At 40.6% G+C, this 22,372-nt stretch overlaps 1 protein-coding gene and 1 long non-coding RNA gene across 2 annotated transcripts in view; one reads left to right on the top strand and one right to left on the bottom strand.

The window, feature by feature from the left end:
* Positions 1 to 4,205, bottom strand: part of TSPAN7 (tetraspanin 7) — a 118,674-nt gene extending 114,469 nt beyond the window's left edge. Inside the window, exon 1 of the mRNA XM_005593295.4 lies at positions 4,120 to 4,205. Coding sequence (XP_005593352.1) covers positions 4,120 to 4,200 — 81 coding nt within the window. The 5' untranslated portion in view covers positions 4,201 to 4,205. The remainder of the gene's footprint in view (positions 1 to 4,119) is intronic.
* Positions 4,206 to 4,447: 242 nt separating this feature from the next.
* Positions 4,448 to 22,372, top strand: part of LOC135969220 (uncharacterized) — a 44,598-nt gene continuing 26,673 nt past the window's right edge. Inside the window, exon 1 of the long non-coding RNA XR_010584358.2 lies at positions 4,448 to 4,860. This is a non-coding gene — a long non-coding RNA (uncharacterized lncRNA). The remainder of the gene's footprint in view (positions 4,861 to 22,372) is intronic.

Below are 22,372 nucleotides of genomic sequence, written 5' to 3'. Positions count from 1 at the left end.
CAGATAAAACAGTAATCTCTCTTTCAAAAGTGTAGACTTCTGGTTTAACATATGCTAAGTACATCAACCTTTATGATGCTACTGCTCTACCACCATTTTAAGTTCAAATGCCTTCTAGTTCTAAATCTAAATTAAGGTAAAGAAAGGGGAAAATTCCTATTAAAACAACTCATGAATACAAAGGAAATAATTCTGTCTAATCTTTCCTCCACCTTCCACTTTAAAGAACACCAACGTCAGCCGGGTACGGTGGCTCATGCCTGTAATTGGGGTGGGTGGATCACGAGGTCAAGAGATCGAGACCATCCTGGCCCACATGGTGAAACCCCGCCTCTACTAAAAATACAAAAATTAGCTGGGCGTGGTGGTGCAGGCCTGTAGTCCCAGCTACTCGGCAGGCTGAGGCAGCAGAATTGCTTGAAACTGGGAGGCGGAGATTGCAGTGAGCTGAGATGGCGCCACTGCACTCCAGTCTGGTGACAGAGCAAGACTCTGTCTCAAACAAACAAACAAACAAACAAAAAAGAACACCAAGGTCATCTTTTTGTAAATTACCTAGCATAATCTCAGAAGTTTTGACAAATATTTGAGTACCTACTATGTGCCAGACATAGATCTGAGTGCTGAAGAAAGATTTATCAACTGCATTTACTGAACTGAGAAATAATTCTTATAAACATTTAACAGGTAAATATTTGTGACCTTGGTTTTGGCAAAGGATTCTCAAATATGACACCGAAAGCATAAACAAAAAAAGAAAAAAAATAGGTAAGCTGGACTTCATAAAAATAAACTTTTGTACTTCAAAGGACACCATCTAAAGATCACCCACAAAATAGGAGAAAATACTTGTAAATCATATATCTGATAAGGGACTTGTACCCAGAATATAAAAAGGGCTCTTACTACTTAATACAAAAAGCCCTACATCTTAAGATGGTCAAAGGATATGAATAAACTTTTCTTCAAGAAAGATATACAAATGACCAACAAGCACATAAAAAAGACACTCAGCATCATTACTCATCAGGGAAATTCATACCAGAATCACAATGGGATACCACCTTCACACCTACTAAGGCTATAATAAAAAAGTCAGGCAATAACAAATGTTGGCAAGGACGTGGAGAAATTGGCATCCTCATGTTCAAAGGGAATGTAAAATGGTGCTGTTGCTTTGTGAAACAAGCTGGCAGTTCTTCAAACAATTAAACTTAGAATTACCATGTGACCTAGCAATTCAACCCCCAGGTATATACCCAATAGAAACGAAGACATGTTCACACAAAAAATTGTACATGAACGTTTATAGCACCATTATTCATGATAGCTAAATGACCCAATCAACTCAAATGTCCCCCAACAGACAAACAGATAAACAAAATGTGCTATAATCATCCAATGGAATATTACTCAATCATAAAAAGGAATGAAGTACTGATATACACTACAACATGGATGAACCTTGAAGTAATTATGCTGAGTGAAAAAAACAGTCACAAAAGGGCAAATATTGTATGATTACATTTATATGAAATGTCTGCAATATGGAAATCTCTAGAGACAGAAAGTAGTGGTTGCTTAGGGCTGGAAGGGGGTGGGCATGAGGGTGGGAAGTTGAAATTGGGGGGTAAATGGGATAACAGCTAAAGAAATGGGTTTCTTGTGAAATGATGCAATGTTCTAAAAATGACTGGGGTGATGGTTGCACATATCTATGAATATACTAAATATACAGAAATATATACCACTTATATACTAAAATATGTGCTACTTATACTAAAACACACTGAATCATATACTTTAAATAGGTGGCTTTTATGGCATGTGAATCATGTCTCAGTAAGGCTACTTAAAAATAATATCTTGTTTAAAATATCCTCACACATCCGAAGAGATCTTATTCTTTTGGTTGTAAGTATGAAATGATTACAACAACCAAAGCCAGGACTGGCTTTGGTATTTAAACTATTGAAAACGTTCCAGGTAAATATTTAAGACTATGAAAATCTTGAAAGTCGAAAAAATTAAAATGAAGGCATCAAGGAACTTCCGGAGGACATAAAATGCAGTGATTGTTTAAGATGTATTGGGGGCATTAAGTAATTAGATTCATGGGGGTGGAATGTAAGCAAGGAGAGTTAAAGTGTTCATATGAAAAGCCTCAGTCTGGAAGATACCCCTTCTTTACCAGCTTGCAGTGATTCTGAAAGAACGATATTTCTTCATGTGCACTGTAAACCTTATTTTTAAGGAAGCTAAAAATATCCCCCCCCCCCAATATGATTTACTCCAGTAACAAATAGGAAGTCAAGTAAATGATAAAGGGCCAAACAAAAGAAATTTAAGGAAACACATAAAGATAAACCAGTTCCCAGGAATGGCTACTGGGAAGTTTCAGCAATCAGCATGTGTTATCGCTTTTTACAGGCAGAGCATAAGATGATATGATCCGTGCATAGCTCACAATTCCATTACCGAGACATTTCAACCTGTGTCATTGTCAGTCCAAATAAAGTCCGTTTCTGTGTTTGCCTTGTGCAATATGCCGGTTAATCTACCCTAACTCATTGCAGAGCTCCTGGTATGCGTGGTCTGGGGAGTCCATACCTTCCCCGACTTGAAGAATCACCAACGCCAGCGATAAGGAAATGTCCGGGGGCATTAGGAATATTTTTGAACCTCAATAAATTTCTGCTCCTTCCTTGACCATTGCAAACAGTCCGGTTTGCCATCTAGCTGATTCTCGGTACCTCATACAGTACTGTGCTCCAGTTTCAAAGCAAAATTAGGGCTAATATGTGGTGGTGGGTGAGGGGCGGGGGTGGGGGGTGCAAGAAGAAAACAACCAAAGGTTGAACTGGCTTTCCCTACAGAGCCTCAGATTTCAAAATGACTGCCATCGAAGCTAAAATGACCCAGATTTGGGGGACAAGAGGGGAAGAGGGTCGATATTCATTCCCCTGCAGGGTAGCTGTAGCTTGGTTATGGGAGTAAGGAACTAGGGAAGACGGGGTCATCTGCATGAAAACAGAAATAACGGGGAATGGTCTTTAAGTACCACGCACCTTTCTCAGTGAATCACTGCAGTGTCAGCCCTGCACTGATTCCATGATTTGCCAAACAGGATGAGGTAAGGCACAAGCCTGGAGCCCCCTCCTCCTCCTCCTCCTCCTCCTCCTTCTCCCCCCTCCCCCGCGCAGAAAGGCGCATCCCTCCGCGAAGTGCACCACGCAGCCCCCCGCGGCCCTGGCTGAGGGGCTGACGTCACCCTTCTGCATTGAGCTTCAAGGACCGGCGGCAGCACTGGATAGATGGAGAGTCGAGTTGGGGCGCTATCTCTATCACCAACTGGAGGGGACCCTCCGCCAGGGCGCTGCGGATTGTGTTCATGCAGTGACAGAACGACCAGATAGGGAGTGTAAGGATGCAGGGAGGTGGGAAAGGAATCCAAAGACTCGTCTCTTGGGTCACCAAGAAACCTCAAAGATGCCCCCGGCTTATGTAAGACCCTCTCCCTTTCGTGCGCCTCCACGCGGTGACAACGCCTGCTCCCCATCGTGCGCTTGGGAGACTTCGGTCGCCCTTGCCCAGCCAGGCAGGCACAGTGCTTCTGGTGCCTCCCTCTCGCAGCCCCGTGGGGTCGGGAATAACTGCGAATCTGAGATTAAACCCCACGCTCCCGTGTCCTCTCCTAGCCGGTCACAGGTTAGCTCCAAGAGGCGCCGCGAACCGGCTGGTAGGGGAAGGGAGTGAAGGCTGTACAGCGAGGAAAACAGACGAATAAACCCGCAACTTTCCCCAGGAGCTGACCCTATCCCGGGAGATTAAAAAAGAAACTAATGCATTAACATTCTTTTTTTGGAAGGTCGACAACCTGCAGTCACCGACACTACGCAGCCCCTTGCAGCCCGCGCGGAGCGAGGTCTAGGGTTCCAGCAGCCCCGACCCGCACCCTACCATCCTGCATCCCCGACCCAGCACCCCGCGCCTGTCTCCTTAAAGAGGGGTCCGAGATTTGATTTTTGGTTTGGGTTTTCCTCCCCACTTGTTTCTCAGAGCATCATCATACGGACAGATGGACAGCGACTCGGCCACGGGCCCGGCGTGGGCACTTACCCAGAAGACGAAGGAGTAGATGATGAGGAGGGTTTTGAGACAGGTTATCACAGGTTTGGTCTCCATTCTCCTCGATGCCATACTACAGAGCTCCGGCGGCGGCGGCGGCGGCAGGCGGCGGGCGGGCGCGCGGGAGGGGGGAAGAGGCGGGCCGGGGCGGGGCGGGCCGGGGGCGCGTGCGGCGAGAGGCCTCGTGAGCGCGCCGGCGAGGCCGTGCGCGTGCGTGAGCGCGCACCGCGCGGTGCTCCTACTGAAAAAGCCGAGCAGGGCCGGGCAGTGACTGCGCATGCGGGAAACACCGCCCGCGTCCGCAATACCGCGCAGGCTCAGACCCCCAGCGGAGGAGAGAGACGAGGCCAGGCGAGGGGAGACCGGGCGCGGCAGGACAGCGGGGAGGGAATGGGAGAATTTAGAGGCCGGGTCAGAGGTCACGGGAACCTCTCCCAGTCCGCCCTGGCATTTAGATTTCTGCTTTGTACACAGTTGGGCGTTACATTTGCAGGGATGCCTGCACCTGGCTATGGGAAGTTTATGGGTGCCCCCCTGCCCATCAGTCACGTTTCTGCATTTTGACACCCGCCAGGGCCTTCTCACATGGAAGTGGCCCAGTAGTCATGTCCTTGGCAACCAGCAGGACTTGTCTGTGCCAGGAACAGACTGTGACAGGTGGCCGGAGATACAGCTGGAGGGATGGACAGGAACCCAGGAGCTCAGACAGACCCCAAATCCTCGCCACCACAGGTATCTGCAGGCTCCTCCATTTTTTAGATTTTTCTTACATTGTGAAATGATAAAACGAAATGACAAAGGTCTGTATGAGGCGTCATCCTTGCTGCACATACAATGTTTAACAGATAACAGAAAAATGTTTAATATGCCTGAGAATCATTTGCGGCACGCTAACAAGTACAGACCACCTCCCTCCTGGAAGGGAAAGCCGCATTGAGGTTAAAAAAATATTCACAACCAATTTGGAGTTCCTCAAAATGTTGAACAGAGTTTGCGTATGATCCAGCAACTCCATTCCTGCGTATTTACCCAAGAGAAATGAAAATATATGCCCACGCAAAACCATATACATAAACGTTTATAGCGGCATTATTCACAATAGCCAAAAATTGGAAGCAACTCAAATATCCATCAGCTGATGAGTGGATGACCAAAATTCAGTACATCCATACAATGGAAAATTATTCGGCCACATAAGAATGAAGTACTACTGATAAATGCTGCAACGTGGATGAACCTTGAAAATAAGCGAAAGAAGCCAGACACAAAAGACCACATACTGAATGATTCATGTATAGGAAATATCCAAAATAGACAAATCCGTAGAGACAGAAAAGAGATTAGTGGTTGCAGCGAGTGGGAGGCAGGAATGAGGAGTGACTCTTAATGGGTAAGGGGCTTCTTTTTAGAGTAATGAGAATGTTCTAGAATTACATAGTGATGATGGTTGCACAATATTGTGAATTGCTAAAAACCACTGAGTTGTACACTTTAAGAGGATGGCTTTTATGATATATTAATTATATCACAATAAAAATGTACATTCCACCCAGATATGGTTTGTAGAGTAACACACAGATTCAGTGGGAGATTTAGCTTGATTGCTGAGAGACTAGCCAAAACAGCAACACCATCACAGATTAACTCAATCGTGGATGATTATGTTAAGGATACATATTTGTGAAAGAGTGAAAAACAGAGTCGATAAGGCTTGGGAAAAGCCTGCCAAGGTCAGTTGTTACAGGAGTAATTATTACCTCTATCGAGTTATATGTGGTCTCAGGTCAATAAGGTAACTGTATAAACAGTACACAAATATGAGGAAGAGGAGAACCTGTTTAAGGAAATTGTCAACCATAACAAAAAGGTACGTGGGCATAGAAGAGTGGAATAGGTGCAGGTGAAAGAAGGGACAGGTTGAGCAAGGTGTCTGTTGTAAAGGGGTCTTGGCACACTGATTCTCGATGCTGGGTGCTCATTTGCATCACCTGGTGTTTTAAAACAATTATGAATGCCTGTGCCTAATACCAGCTATTCGGAGTCATTTGGTGTGGGGTGAAAGCTCTGCTTTTTAGAAGCTCTTCAGGTGGTCTGAATATTAAGCAAGAGTTGAGGGGCATTGCCCCGTACTGCAATGAACTTAAACCCAACTTCAGAGAGGAGCTTTCTCTTTCATTCTTACAGTCTCCAGGTTGATACCAAATGCAGCAGCAGCAGGGAAAGGATACTGAAGACTTCAAACCCAGTGGGTATCCTTAGCATCAAAAGATCTTGGCCATGTATAATTATTCTGTAAAGGGGTCAGAAATCTCAATGTTCAGCCAAACAGTGACACTGCTAAGCATCATAGATAATTTGGTGAGTTAATATATGACGTTCACAGAAGACACCCATCAGTTTAAACTAACTCACAGTCTCACAGTTTGGAGCATTTTTGGAATATCTCTAGGTCCAGATTCTTGGAAACTTGGACTGTTCTAGCAAAAATAAACCATTTAAATGTAAAGATAAGTATGAATATTCAGTAATGTAATTAGTAGATAAATTAACATAGCTTGTAGCTAGATCCTTGCTCTCCAACTGTGGCCCATGACATATATATAGGGTGACAAGCCATCCCAGTTTGCCCAGGACTGAGGGATTTCCCTGCGTTCAGGATTTTCATGGCTAAAACCAGGAAAGTCTTGGGCAGACCAGAACATATTGGTCACACTAACCCTGAGCTGGCAGCATTGACATCCACTGGAAGAGCTGTTTGAACATGCAGAACCTCAAGCCCCACTCCAAGCCCATGTTAACAAGATCCCTAGGGAAGTCAGATGCACAGTAATGTCTGTCATCTATTATGGATTGAATTGTGTCCTCCCAAAAGATATATTGAAGTCCAGGCTTCGTGCGACTGAAGTCCTAACCCCAGTACCTCAGAATGTGATCTTATTTGGAAATAGGGTTGGTGCAAATATAATTAGGACAAGGTCATACTGGAGTAGTGGGGCCCTTAATCCAAGCACTTTTAAGGGCTCATATCCTTAAAAGAAGAGACACAGGGAGTGGGCCATATGAAAACACAAAGACACACAGGGAGAAGGCCATTGTAACAACAGAAGTAGAGATCAGAGTGATGCAGTTGCAAGCCAAAGACTGCCAAGGATTGATGGTCACCTCCAGAAGCTAAGAGGAGACAAGGAAGGATTCTACCCAGAGTCTCAGAGAGAAGATGGCCCTGCTGACACTTTGATGTCAGACTCCTAGCCTCTAGAGCTGTGAGATAATTCATTTCTGTGTTTTTTTTTTTAAAGCCACTCAGCTTGTGGTACTTTGTTACAGCAGCCATAGGAAACTATCAAATGTCTAAGATTCACTGATCTATAATGCATCAGTATATAACCACAGCTGCCATATCACCAAACAACTCACAGTAGCATCATTTACAATAGCCAAAATATGAAAACAACCTAAATAAATGTCCAGTGACAAATAGATTAATGAAATCTATTTTGTGGCATATCTATACTATGGAATATTATTCAGCCATAAAAAGGGATGAAGTACTGATGTATGATACAACTTGGATGAACCTTGAAAACATTATGCTGAGTGAAAGCCAGATGCAAAAGGATGCATATGTATAATTCTATTTATATGAGCTGTCCATAATAGGCAAATCCCTAGGCAGATTAGTGGTTGCCAAGGGCTAACCCTAATGGAGAATCACTGCTTAATGGATATGGGGTTTATTCTTGTGGTGACGAATAAGTCCTGGAGCTAGATAGTGGTGATGGTTGTGCAACAGTGTGAATGTACTTAATGTTGAATTGTATACCTTAAAATAGGTAAAGTGGTAAATTGTATGTTATGTGTATTTTATAACACACAGAAATAATATGTAACCACGGCAAGTCCAAGTATCCTCTGGCCTGAAGGAATGATGTGGGCTGGAGAACTGAAGGAAGGTCAGCAAGGCTCAATAGCAGGAGGCAAAGAAGATATAGAGAAGGCTGGAGAGAGGCCAGTCCATCCAGGTCTTTTTAGGTGACATTAACAATTTTAATCTTTTGCCTAAGAGTAAGAGAAGTGTTTGCTTTTTATTGGCTTCAAATTCAGCAAGTAGTTCAAGGAAAACTGGACTGCTACCAAAGCATCTACCTGGACCCTGCTCCTACTGTCACCCCCTCTATCTGTTGTTCACACAACAACCAGAGTGACCTTGTTCAAACACAAACCATTTCATATCACTCTTTGGCTTAAAATTATCTAGTGGCTTCTCATCATTGCACTTGGAATCAAATTTTCACTCTTTGCCCTGACTTAGAAAGCATATATGAGGCCAGGTGTGGTGGCTCACACCTGTAATCCCAGCATTTTGGGAGGCCGAGGTGGGTGGATTTCTTGAGCTCAGGAGTTCGAGATGAGCCTGGCCAACATGGCAAAACCCTGTCTCTACTAAAAATACAAAAATTAGCTGGACGTAGGGGCACGTGCCTATAATCCTAGCTACTTGGGAGGCTGAGGCAGGAGAATTGCTTGAACCCAGGAGGCAGAGGTTGTAGTGAGCCAAGATCACACCATTGCACTCCAGCTTGGGCAACAGAGTGACACTCTGTCTCAAAACAAACAAAACAACAACAAAAGTGTATATAAGCTGGCTCTGACTCTCTCTGCCACTACTCCCCCTTTGGACCTGTGCTTCAGCTGCTCTGGCCTTCTTTCTATTCTTCAAACAAGTAGGCTTCATTCCACCTCAGAGCCTTCACATTGGCTGATCCTGTCTTTGGAATGCTTTGCCCCCTAAACTTTGAATGATTGGTCCCTTCCTTCCTGTCATTCAGACCTCAGTATAAATGTCACCTCAGAGAGGCCATTTCAAACAAAAATAGCCACCCGGTCACTATACGTTCTTATTCTCTGCATAGCACTTATCTAACATTTTCTTATTTATGAAAATGTGCTTGGGTGTTTTTTGTTTTTGTTTTTTTTTTCCTGTGTCTCCTACTAAAATGTAAGTTCTACAGGGAAAGGTATTTTTTTCTGTTTTGTTCACTATTGTCTCCTCAGCACCTAGATACAGTAGAACTCAAAAACTTGTGAACTAATGAATGGCACACAGTAGTCCCTCAATAGATGATTGTTGACTGGTTGAATAGGGATATGATATTAGAAATGGACCTTGAAGTATGAATAAGATGATGGTGTTCTTTGAGGATTGGAGAAGGAGATCATTGCAGGTTAGGAACAGTGTGAAAAAAGGCAGTTTGAACAAAAGCAGAAAGCTCGCTAAGGAAAATGGCAAGGCATGCTAGAACACTGCTATGGTTTGAATGCCCCCACCAAAAATCATGCTGAAATGTATTCCCCGATGTAGCAGAATGGAGAAATGTGGCCTCTAAGAGGTGACTGGGTCATGAGGGTTCTGCAGTCATGAATGGATTAATCCATTTATAGATTAATGAATTAATGGGTTAATGGATTAATGAGTTATAATGAGAGGGGAGCTGGTGGCTTTATAAGGACAGGAAGAGAGATCTAAGCTAGCACATTAGCATGCTCAGCCCCCTCCCCCATGGATGTCCTGCACTGCCTCAGGACTCTGCAGAGTCCCCAACAGCAAGAAGGCCCTTATTAGATACAGCCCTGCAACCTTAGACTTCTCGGCCTCCATACTGTAAGAAATAAATTCCTTTTCTTTATAAATTACTTAGCGTCAGGTATTCTGTTATCAGCAAAATAAAACTAACTAATACAAGGACCTAGAGGAGGAAAAAATATAGAAATATAGGTTGGGCTGTGGTGGTAGAAGGCCTTGCTCAGGCCATGCTAGGACTCACCAGTATAGGCAGTAGGGAGCAGTGGGAAGTCTCTCAATGGGGGAGCTATGTGATCTGAACTGTGTTTTAGGAAAGTAACTTGGGAAGGAGTATGAAGCATGAGAGGTTGCCAGAGAAAGAGACGAGGAACAGGAAAAGAGTTAGGAGGTAATTGCACTCGCCTAATTGGGAGTTGAGGGAGGGCTCCACCTAGGGATGTAGCAGTGGCTCTGGAGAGGAGCGACTGGCCTGACCACTTTGTCTCAACTCTGGCTGTATGAAAATCCACTGGGGAGATTTTAGGTATGTGAATGCCTGAGCTCTATCCTTCAGGAATTCTTTTTGAATCAGTCTGTGGCGGGACCCCAATAATCAGTATATTTTAAAAGCTTCCCAGATGTTCCAGCTTGGATTAAAACCTCTGGGACAGATAAACCATTTGGAAATAGAATAGACAGCTCTCAGAACTGAATGGATCTGGGTGATGAAAGAAAATATGACTGACTTTATTCTGAGTAAACTTGTAAGACAGTTTTTAAAACACACAACCCTGATAATATATGGTACATCCAAACAGTGGACTAATATACAGTTATTAGAAAGTATGTATATGAAGAGCATTTTTAGTCACAAAGGAAAAGTTTTGTCATTAAGAAAAGGGCAAACAACAAAAAAAGGTATATGCAATATGACCTTAACTATAGAAACTATATAGAAAAGAGTTTAGATGAAAATGTGTATAAAATTTTCACAGCAGTGCCTCTGGGAAGGAGGTTATAGGTGATTTTATTTTCTGTATTTTATATTTCTTCTATTTCTGAATATTTCTAAATCATCATATGTTACATTTATAATCAGAAAAGAATATAAAGGAAGCCTTCTACCCCAAAGATTAAAATATTAAAGTTTTAGGATCTAAGGGGGGAAAACCCTGAACTATCTTGAAAACTTGCTGATATGAAATTTGAGCATACCCCTGTTCATCTGTTTCTATATTTATGAATATATCTGAGTATTTCTAGGATCCCTACCTGAGCAGCCCAAATGACATTTTACCCTGGGATTCAGAAACATCTACTGGACAGAGACTAGACCTGTCAAGGGTATGTTTGCAAGTCACTTGACTGAAGAAGGGAAAGAACTGAGCTTTGAAAACTTGGTTCAAGGAGCCATGGTTAGTGTCAGAGGGTTAGAACTATTCTAAGGATAGCCCAATATTGGCGTAAAATGAATGATGCGAGCCCTTACCTTTCCTCCATAGAGATTTACCCTGAGCCTTGGGGGTTAATGAGATGATTTTAACAAAGCTAGATTAGAAAAACATTTCATAAAGATATTGGGAGCACAAAGTTTTGTAGCCAATATAGCTTGCTGAACAAAAAATATCAGGGACAAAAGGTACTGTTCTCATTTCAACAGAATGACAGTTGAATGGATCAGAACATGAGGTAGAAACATAAGAGACTCAAGACAACTTCCCCAAAACAGAACAAATTAAAAAGCCAATGCCACTTAGTAACAGGACTACATTCATGAGACATACAATGGTAGCACTCAAGTGCTAGCACTCAGGAAGACTGGGTTTGTAAATATAAGTGCCACCTCCCTTCACATTGGGTACTTCCTGAACATGGGACAAATTTGAGAGGGGTTAGAGTTCTTTAATTTTGTTTTTGTTCCTTGACCCAGTAATTCCTCCTCTATGAATTGCCCTAAAAAGATAAATACATGTATAAAATATATCTGCAAGAATACTAATTTTTTATAACAAAAATTAAAACATTTTTTAAATGTTGTGTATAGAGGCTAAACCCTAAAAACACATTTTGAAAAATTATTATCAGGACCTTATAGTTATTCTGTGACTACTGGTATATAGGGCAATGCAAGTAAAATTTTTGTGTATTTCAAGGTACAAAAATTATAACTTAAGAATAAGCTACAGATCTCAACCAAATGGGAATATAATGCGAAGAAAACAATTTTTGAGGCCAACTATATAATTGTTGCTCCACATGCACAGAACTCCAGTGTTCTTCCTTTTATAATGAACACAAATCTGCTCTTGGATGTCTAGAACAGAGTTACTTAGAGCTGCTCTGTTTTATGGATTACCTTTTTCTTGCTTAGCTGAAGGAGAACATATCCCTTCTTAAATACCTCTCCTAGAAATTAAATATCATTGTCCACTGGATTCAGAAACTATCCCACTGATGGCTTTGCTTTCCACACTTATGTTGTGTCTCAAAACAATCTAAATATCCAGCAATAGGAGATCAGTTTAAAACATTATATTGTGCAGTAATTTTTCACTTGGCTCCCAGTTATACTTTCATTGTTCTCTCTGTATCACAGGGAGCTAGAAACCCACAAACTACATTTTTCAGATTCCTTTTCCAATTAGCCTCCTGTTAGGTTTGCCAGTGGGAAGCACTGGTGGAGAGACTATGAGGTGAGAGGAAAAAGAAGCCTCTTTTTTTGTCTCCAGAAGTCCCTCCAGCAGTAGTAGCAGCAGCAACAGTGACTATAGGCAGCCATTTCTTTCCAAAACATCTGTGACCGTTTTAACAGCATTAGTAAAGCTATAGCATCCTGTATTCCTACTCAGTGGGAGCAGCACCCCCAAAAGCAGCAGTGTTAGCATCACTCACAGATCAGCATTAAGTGACAGGTTATGGGTCCCAGCCCAGAAGTAGTAGAGCTTTCTGGTCTCTGGGTAACACACACTGTAATGAATTATAAAACTAGCCAAAATTCTTTCTCTCGGTTTCCACGACCTTTTTCAATGTGACTTTGCAGCTCTTCCCATAAAAAGTAAAATTTATTTATTCTCTCTCTGAATCTGGGCTCACCTTATTCCTTATTTTGAACAATAGAAGACAGTGAAAATGACGTTGTGATAGTGCTAAGCTTAGGCCTCAAGGGGACTCACCATCTTCTCCTCACTCTTTTGGAACCCTATGATTGCCATGGGAATAATCCCAGATTAACCTGCTAGAGAATGAGAAACCATGTGCATCAGAGTCTAACCAGCCCTCTTGTTTCCACTGATAACTCAGATATGTAAGGGAGCCCAGCCACAATCTGCAAAGTCAACCCAAAACCAGCAGGAAGGAGTTCAACTGAGACTAGAGAACTACCCAGATGAGCCCAGCCTAAATTGCTGACCACAGAATTGTTTTAAAAATAAAACCAGTAAGTTTAAGGTGGTTTGTCACACAGCAATAGCTAACTGATACACACCTTTGTCCTTTGTGTTTTTTCAGTACTTTTTGTACCTTATAGCAAATTACTTTTTTTTTTTTTTTTTTTTTGTGAGCAACAAGGCTGTTTATTTCACCTGGGTGCAGGTGGGCTGAGTCCGAAAAGAGAGTCAGTGAAGGGAGATAGGGGTGGGGCTGTTTTACAGGATTTGGGTGGGTAGTGGAAAATTACAGTCAAAGGGGGTTTTTCTCTTGCAGGCAGGGGCGGGGGTCACAAGGTGCTCAGTGGGGGAGCTTCTGAGCCAGGAGAATTTCACAAGGTAATGTCACCAGTTAAGGCAGGAACAGACCATTTTCACTTCTTTTGTGATTCTTCAGTTATTTCATGCCATCTGGATGTATACGTGCAGGTCACAGGGGATATGATCACTTAGCTTGGGCTCAGATGCCTGACATTCCTGTCTTCTTATATGAATAAGAAAAATAACAAAATAGTGTTGAAGTGTTGAGGCAGCGAAAATTTTGGTAGGGTGGTATGGAGAGATAATGGGCAATGTTTCTCAGGGCTGCTTCAAGTGGGATTAGGGGCGGCGTGGGAACCTAGAGTGGGAGAGATTAAGCTGAAGGAAGATTTTGTTGTAAGGGGCGATATTGTGGGGTTGTTAAAAAGAGCATTTGTCATATAGAATGATTGGTGATGGCCTGGATGTGGTTTTGTATGAATTGAGAAACTAAACGGAAAACATTGAGTCCTTTTCTGCATTAAATATATAGAGTAGTTTCTGCTTGACTGAGTAGATACCTAACTTACAAGTACTACATGCATAGAATGGAATTCTATACAGCTATGAAATTAATATTGAAGCAGAATATTTTGACACAAGGAAATTCCCACAGTATTTTTAAAGTAAAAAAATAAAATAAAATTACAGTGAAAGCACCAATGACATTCTTCACAGAGATAGAAAAACAATCCTAAAATTTATATAGAATCACAAAAGACTCAGAATAGACAAAGCTATCTTGAGCAAAAAGAATAAAACTGGAGGAATCACATTACCTGACTTCAAATTATTCTATAGAACTATAGTAAACAAAACAGCATGGTACTGGCATAAAAACAGACACATAGACCAATGCAACCAAATAGAGAACCCAGAGGCAAATCCATACAACTACAGTGAACTAATTTTCAACAAAGTTCCCTAAAACATACATTGGGGAAAGGACAGTCTCTTCAGTAATTGGTGCTGGGAAAACTGGATGTCCATATGCAGAAGAATGAAACTAGACCCCTATCTCACACCATATACAAAAATCAAAATGAATTAAAGAGTCACATCTAAGACCTCGAACTGTGAAACTACTAAAAGAAGACATTGGGGAAACTTTCTAAGACACTGGATTGGGCAAAGATTTCTTGAGTAATACCTCACAAGCACAGGCCACCAAAGCAAAAATGGAGAAATAGGATCACATCAAGTTTAAAAGTTTCTGCACAAGAAAGGATAAAATCAACAAAGTGAAGAGACAATCCACAGAATGAGAGAAAATATTTCTAAACTACCCATCTGACAAGGAATTAATAGCCAGAATATATAAGGAACTCTAACAACTATAGGAAAAAAATATAATGATCTGATCAAAAATGGGTGAAAGACATGAATAGATATTTCTCAAAAGAAGATATACAAATGGCAAACAGGTATATGAAAAAGTAGTCAACAGCATTGATCATCAGAGAAATGCAAATCAAAACCACAATGAGGTATCATTTCACCCAAGTTAGAATGGCTTTTGTCCAAAAGAAGGCAATAACAAATGCTGGCAAGAATATGGACAAAAGGGAACTCTTGTACACTGTTGGTGGGAATGTAAATTAATACAGCTACTGTGGAGAACAGTTTGGAGGTTCCTCAAGAAACTAAAAATAGAGCTACTATATGATCTAGCAATTGCACTGCTGGGTATATACCCAAAAGAAAGGAAATCAGTATACTGAAGAGATATCTGCACTCCCATGTTTATTGCAGCACTGTTCACAATAGCCAAGATTTGGAAACAACCTAAGTGTCCATCAACAGACAAATGAATAAAGAAAATGTGGCACATATACACAATGAAGTACTATTCAGCCATAAAAAAGAATAAGATACTGTCATTTGCCACAACATGGATGGAACTGGAGGTCATTATGTTAAGTGAAATAAGCCAGACACAAAAAGAAAAACTTTGCATTTATTTGTGGGAGTTAAAGTTAAAACAATTGAACTCACAAAGATAGAGAGTAGAATGATGGTTACCAGAGGCTGGGACATGTAGTTGTGAGAAGGGAGTGGGGATGGTTAATAAAAATTTAAAACGTAAAAAGTAAAATTACAAAATGAACTTATAGTGTGATGCCAAGTTGGAGATACACACACACACACGCACAATTTGGAGATGTGTATCTATATATACATATAAATAATTACTATTTTGTGGGGCAATATCTCATCACTTTGTGCTTTTTCTTTACATTTTCTACATTTATTAAATGTTCTGTAAAAGCATGACTTCTTTTATAATTAGAAAAAGTTTTATTTTGAATTGTTAAATTTTAGGTCATTGAGATTGATATTTGGTTTGAGAAACATGACATCCTCTGTAAATCCCTTTTTAGCAACATATTAGAAATGATATTTTCTTTTCCAGAAAATAGGTAATGTGAGAAAACTGTCTTACCCCTGTTAGCGGTATTCCAAGCAAGGTTGCAACCAGTCTTGTTCCTTATAATCCATAATCATCCAATAGCATCTAAAGTGGGACTTAAACCTTTTTTTCTTTCTGCCCTCTTTCTAAAGTTTCCATGTCACCTTACAATGCAGCAGCTGCTGAAACATCCTCCTGACACATTTTCCCTATATGTGTCCAGCTCTAGATAATTCATTCTGGAGGTATATGAATTTTTGATTACTGAGAATCTTATTAAAAGGATGTTGTGCTTTTACACTGACTCTAATACCTGTGATAAATACTTTATTCCTGTGAAAGGAAAGATATAATTGATAGAGACTTGTCTCAGAGGAATTTAACCAAAAAGATGATAGTTCCAGGTGTCCAGGTTCTGCAAATAGTTTTTACCACTTTTAGTCAATTATACCAAGTTTGTTGATCCTATTTTTGAAATCCAAAGGTAATTAATGCTCACTGAATTTAGTAGGAATACTTTCTACATGATGGTGACTAGTGTATTTTTACTTAGGTTTGTTTGTTAGAGAATTATCTTTGAGTGCACTTTAATGAACCCAATACATAAAAATGAATATGTTGAAATTCCTTCTATCCTGTTTGGTTACAGTGAAGTGTACTTTAGCTGTTAAACCATGCAGACATTATGTAACCTAGGCCAGGGCCCCTTCTTACTGAAATGCATGAGTGGCTGCATTTAAAGTGAAGACTGGGTCAGTGTGGCTGAAGCAGAGCAGAACATTGATCTTATTATCAATGCGTTGAACTGCTGAATTCAGCCCTAAACTTCCTTTTGTGAGAATTATCCCCATTAGTGAATTTCTAATAATTGAGTGTGTCATCATCATAACTGAAAAGACATTGATTAGCCATTGGCATCAGGATTTAAACCCAAACAGTCTGATACAGGAACCTGTGTTCTTGACAATAGGGAGAATTATCCCCATCAGTGAATTTCTAATAATTGGGTATATCATCATCATAACTGAAAACATTTATTGATCAACCATTGGAATCAGAATTTGAACCCAAACGGTATAATATAGAAGTCTGCACTCTTGACAGTAGGTTTTGGAGCCAGAATGCCTGGATTCCCTCCTGGCCTCTGGCATTTACAAGTTTTCACATCTGTAAAATGAGGATGGTAATAGTACCTACCTTATTGTCTTCAGGTAAGACAGTCTATGTGAAGTGTGCTTAGAACAATTCTGGATAGCGAATGCTTATTAAATGTTAGTTATCATTATAACAACTGTGTCACCTCCTAATTACAGCAGTTTAGATCTATAAGGGGCCTTAAAGATGATTAAGTTCACTGTTTTCAACTGGATGTCACATCTGTTAGGTATTATGAAATCAATTTGAGGGCTCTCTTTCAGCATTTAATAAAACAAGAATAAAAAACATTAGAGTATATCACATATAATAAGTGCTGTTTCATGAAATGTTTGCTTGGGGGGGAATAGCAAATATGATGGATGCTCTGCTTATGTCACTCAGGTCTCTTCTACTGGTTCTGCCCATTCCCCAGCGTCTTTGTGCAACTCTCCTACACGATATCCCCTCAAGCTCTTCAGAGAACTACCCTTCAGCTATTGGAGTCACATTAACTCAGTGTATGATATTGTTTATCTATTGCTGCACAACAATTTTTTCAAAAACCTAGTGACTTAAAACACCAAACATTTATTATCTCACATGGTTTCTGAGGGTCAGAAAACTGAGAGTAACATAGCTGGGTGGTTCTGGCTCAGGGTCTGTCATGAGATTTCACTCAAGCTGTCAGCTGGGGCTATAATCATCTCAAGGCTTGATTTAGGTTGGAAAATCTGCCTTCAAACTCAAGTCATTGTTGCAGGCCTTGGTTCCTTGCTGGCTGTTGGCTAGAATCCTCAGTTCCTTGTCATGAGAGTCCGTGTTATGGGCCTGTTCATTGGACTCCTCAGAAAATGAAGAGTCATGTAATCCCTTCTTCAGGATATAAATTGACTTGATCATGGTACCTTAAAAAAATTAAGCTCTTGAATCAAGCTATGTCAGAGATAAAGGTGAAAGACTCTGAATAAGAATGGCCAAGTAGAGAAATACTGGTGGTTGGGGGACAGGGGTGGAGAACCCCAGTATAAACCACACAAACAGATAAAGATTCATAGTTGTGAATGTTGACAAATAGAAAAATATTCATTTTGATGATCGTAAAAGGTTTCCAAGTCTCCTCAAGTACTTACAGACACTGCATTATCTATATAATTTATTTAATTATGAGAGAAATACTTGACATAATAAGCCATCCACTATCCTTTATGACTATCTAGAGGTGGGTGATGCCAAGAGAAATAAAAGGCATGTCCATCAGATTGAGTAAACCTTGCTCTAGCATCAAGGATGATCTAGGTAAAAAATGAGGATGAACATGATTGCCAGGTGTTTGGGCCACATTCTGCTCTAATTATGAATCTCCTAGGATTATTTTTCCTGCAAGCCCTGAAAATGGTAAAAGGGGCTAACACAGTCACGAATCATTAGGCCCATGAGCACTGGAGAAATCAAGTATCCATCCATTGTCTACATGGAGGGGAAAACTTGAAACAATGCAGGCCCTTTGCTCATCCTGTGGGAGTAACTGTGGAAAGGCTCTGGAATAGAAGAGCAGAACAGGATTTAATCCTTGTGGGCAGAATTCCAATTCCACCCTTCCATTGGCCAGTGGGAAAATTCAAGCACCATTCCCCACTGTTGCATGAAAGGGAAAGTGCATCTCACTTCCAACGCAGTACTCTCTCAATGTGTTATCAGGCAGGGTCAGCATCAGCCATATTCACTTCCTTTCGGATTTGTCTCTGAGAGTGTCAGACATCAGTCTCCCAAGCTTCAGAGGCATGTGAAGCTGACTGGCCATCTTGAAGCCAATGATGTAACTTCAACATAGATGATATCCTAAGGATTGAAAATCATAGCTTTTGCTCCATCCTTTTTGCAAGTTCAGTGCCTCACTCTGGCATGTGAATGTATTTGGAATTTACTGGTTTTCCTCCACCTTTGGGAACTCAGCCAAAACTGAAAACAAAAAGTTTTACTATTTTATCCTTTTATGCAAGTTCTCTTCCCTAGCAGAATGTGGAATTGAGCTTATCAGTAGCAACTCTTATAAAATTTTCCTGGACATCTCACTACTGAAGTTATTGGCTCTCTTTTTTAGTAAATCACAAATGAGCAGTTATTCTTGTCATTATATTCTTTGCCACACCTAGCACAAGGCCTCATTCAACAGATGCTCAGTACATGTTTGCCTGAATTGGGTCACCTGCTTTATTTTCCATTGATAAAATCAGTCAGATGTAGATAAAGTGTTAAAATGAATTACATTTGAGGTGTAGAATTAAAATTTAGAACTACTACCTTCCTTTTGAAATAAGAAATGCTTATCTTAAATAACCTCCTGGTTGGGCACAGTGGCTCACGCCTATAATACCAGCAATTTGGGAGGCTGAAGCGGGTGGATCACCTGAGGATGGGAGTTCGACACCAGCCTGGCCAACATAGAGAAACCCCGTCTCTACTAAAAGTACGAAATTAGCCGGGCGTGATGGCACATGCATGTCATCTCAGCTACTTGGGAGGCTGAGACAGGAGAATCACTTGGACCCGGGAGGCGGAGTTTGCGGTGAGCCGAGATCATGCCATTGCACTCCAGCCTGGGCAACAAAAGCAAAACTCCATCTGAAACAAACAAACAAACAAAAAAACCCCTCAGTTTATCAGTTTCAAAAATATGCTCTTACATTTTGATTACCAATTCTTAGATAATCAAGGCAAAATAATTTTCAACAAGTAATTAAATTATCTTTAGTTATTGGACAACTGTAATTGCCCTTTTAACTTTAAACCTTAGAAACAAAGCTTCTCATTGATTTCATTTTTCTTCAAATTTGGTATGTTCTATGAACAAAATCAAATAATTTGTGATAATTATACTTTTTGTTTAAACTTTAAGTTCTAGGGTACATGTGCACAACGTGCAGGTTTGTTACATATGTATACATGTGTCATGTTGGTTTGCTGCACCTATTAACTCGTCACTTATATTAGGTATTTCTCCTAATGCTATCCCTCCCCCATCCCCCCACCCCACAACAAGTCCCAGTGTGTGATGTTCCCCGTCCTGTGTCCGAGTGTTCTCATTGTTCAATTCCCACCTATGAGTGAGAACATGTAGTGTTTGGTTTTCTGTCCTTGTGATAGTTTGCTCAGAATGATGGTTTCCAGCTTCATCCATGTCGCTACAAAGGACATGAACTCATCCTTTTTTATGGCTGCATAGTATTCCATGGTGTATATGTGCCACATTTTTTTAATCCAGTCTGTCATTGATGGACATTTGGGTTGGTTCCAAGTCTTTGCTATTGTGAATAGTGCTGCAATAAGCATACGTATGCATGTGTCTTTATGGTCGCATCATTTATAATCCTTTGGGTATATACCCAGTAATGGGATGGCTGGGTCAAATGGTATTTCTAGTTCTAGATCCTTGAGGAATTGCCACACTGTCTTCCACAATGGTTGAACTAGTTTACACTCCCACCAACAGTATAAAAGCGTTCCAATTTCTCCACATCCTCTCCAGCATCTATTGTTTCCTGACTTTTTAATGATCGCCATTCTAACTGATGTGAGATGGTATCTCATTGTGATTTTGATTTGCACTTATCTTATGACCAGTGATGATGAGCATTTTTTCATGTGTCTGTTGGCTGCATAAATGTCTTCTTTTGAAAAGTGTCTGTTCATATCCCTTGCCCACTTTTTGATGGAGTTGTTTGATTTTTTTCTTGTAAATTTGTTTAAGTTCTTTATAGATTCTGAATATTAGCCCTTTGTCAGATGGGTAGATTGTAAAACTTTTCTCCCATTCTGTAGGTTGCCTGTTCACTCTGATGGTAGTTTCTTTTGATGGGCAGAAGCTCTTTAGTTTAATTAGATCCCATTTGTCTGTTTTAGCTTTTGTTGCCATTGCTTTTGGTGTTTTAGTCATGAAGTCCTTGCCCATGTCTATGTCCTGAATGGTATTGCCCAGGTTTTCTTCTAGGGTTTGTATGGTTTTAGGTCTAACATTTAAGTCTTTAATCCATCTTGAATTAATTTTTGTATAAGGTGTAAGGAAGGGATCCAGTTTTAGCTTTCTACATATGGCTAGCCAGTTTTCCCAGCACCATTTATTAAATAGGGAATCCTTTCCCCATTTCTTGTTTTTGTCAGGTTTGTCAAAGATCAGATGATTGTAGATGTGTGGTATTATTTCTGAGGCCTCTGTTCTGTTCCATTTGTCCATATATCTGTTTTGGTACCAGTACCGTGCTGTTTTGGTTACTGTAGCCTTGTAGTATAGTCTGAAGTCAGGTAGCGTGATGCCTCCAGGTTTGTTATTTTTGCTTAGGATTGTCTTGGCTATACAGGCTCTTTTTTGGTTCCATATGAAATTTAAAGTAGTTTTTTCCAATTCTGTGAGGAAAGTCATTGGTAGCTTGATGGCGATGGCATTGAATCTATAAATTACCTTGGGCGCTATGGCCATTTTCATGATATTGATTCTTCCTATCCATGAGCATGGAATGTTCTTCCATTTGTTTGTGTCCTCTTTTATTTTGTTGAGCAGTGGTTTGTAGTTCTCCTTGAAGAGGTCCTTCATATCCCTTATAAGTTGGATTCCTAGGTATTTATTCTCTTTGTAGCAATTGCAAATGGGAGTTCACTCATGATTTGGCTGTCTGTTTGTCTGTTATTGGTGTATAAGAATGCTTGTGATTTTTGCACATTGATTTTGTATCCTGAGATTTTGCTGAAGTTGCTTATTAGCTTAAGGAGATTTTGGGCTAAGACGATGGGGTTTTCTAAATATATGATCATGTCATCTGCAAACAGGGACAATTTAATTTCCTCTTTTCCTGATTGAATACCCTTTATTTCTTTCTCTTGCCTGATTGCCCTGGCCAGAACTTCCAACACTATGTTGAATAGGAGTGGTGAAAGAGGGCATCCCTGTCTTGTGCCAGTTTTCAAAGGGAATGCTTCCAGTTTTTACCCATCCAGTATTATAATACTTGCTGTGGGTTTGTCATAAATAGCTCTTATTATTTTGAGATACGTTCCATCTATACCTAGTTTGTTGAGCGTTTTTAGCATGAAGGGCTGTTGAATTTTGTCGAAGGCCTTTTCTGCATCTATTGAGATAATCATGTGGTTTTTGTCTTTGGTTCTGTTTATGTGATGGATTACATTTATTGATTTGTGTCTGTTGAACCGGCCTTGTATCCCAGGGATGAAGCCTACTTGATCTTAGTGGATGAGCTTTTTGACATGCTGCTGGATTCAGTTTGCCAGTATTTTATTGAGGATTTTCGCATTAATGTTCATCAGGGATATTCGTCTAAAATTCTCTTTTTTTGTTGTGTCTCTGCCAGGCTTTGGTATCAGGATGATGCTGGCCTCATAAAATGAGTTAGGGAGGAT

Source organism: Macaca fascicularis, chromosome X, assembly GCF_037993035.2.
Source record: "Macaca fascicularis isolate 582-1 chromosome X, T2T-MFA8v1.1".
Taxonomy (NCBI): Eukaryota; Metazoa; Chordata; class Mammalia; order Primates; family Cercopithecidae; genus Macaca; species Macaca fascicularis.
This window is presented reverse-complemented; position numbering and strand designations above follow the sequence as displayed.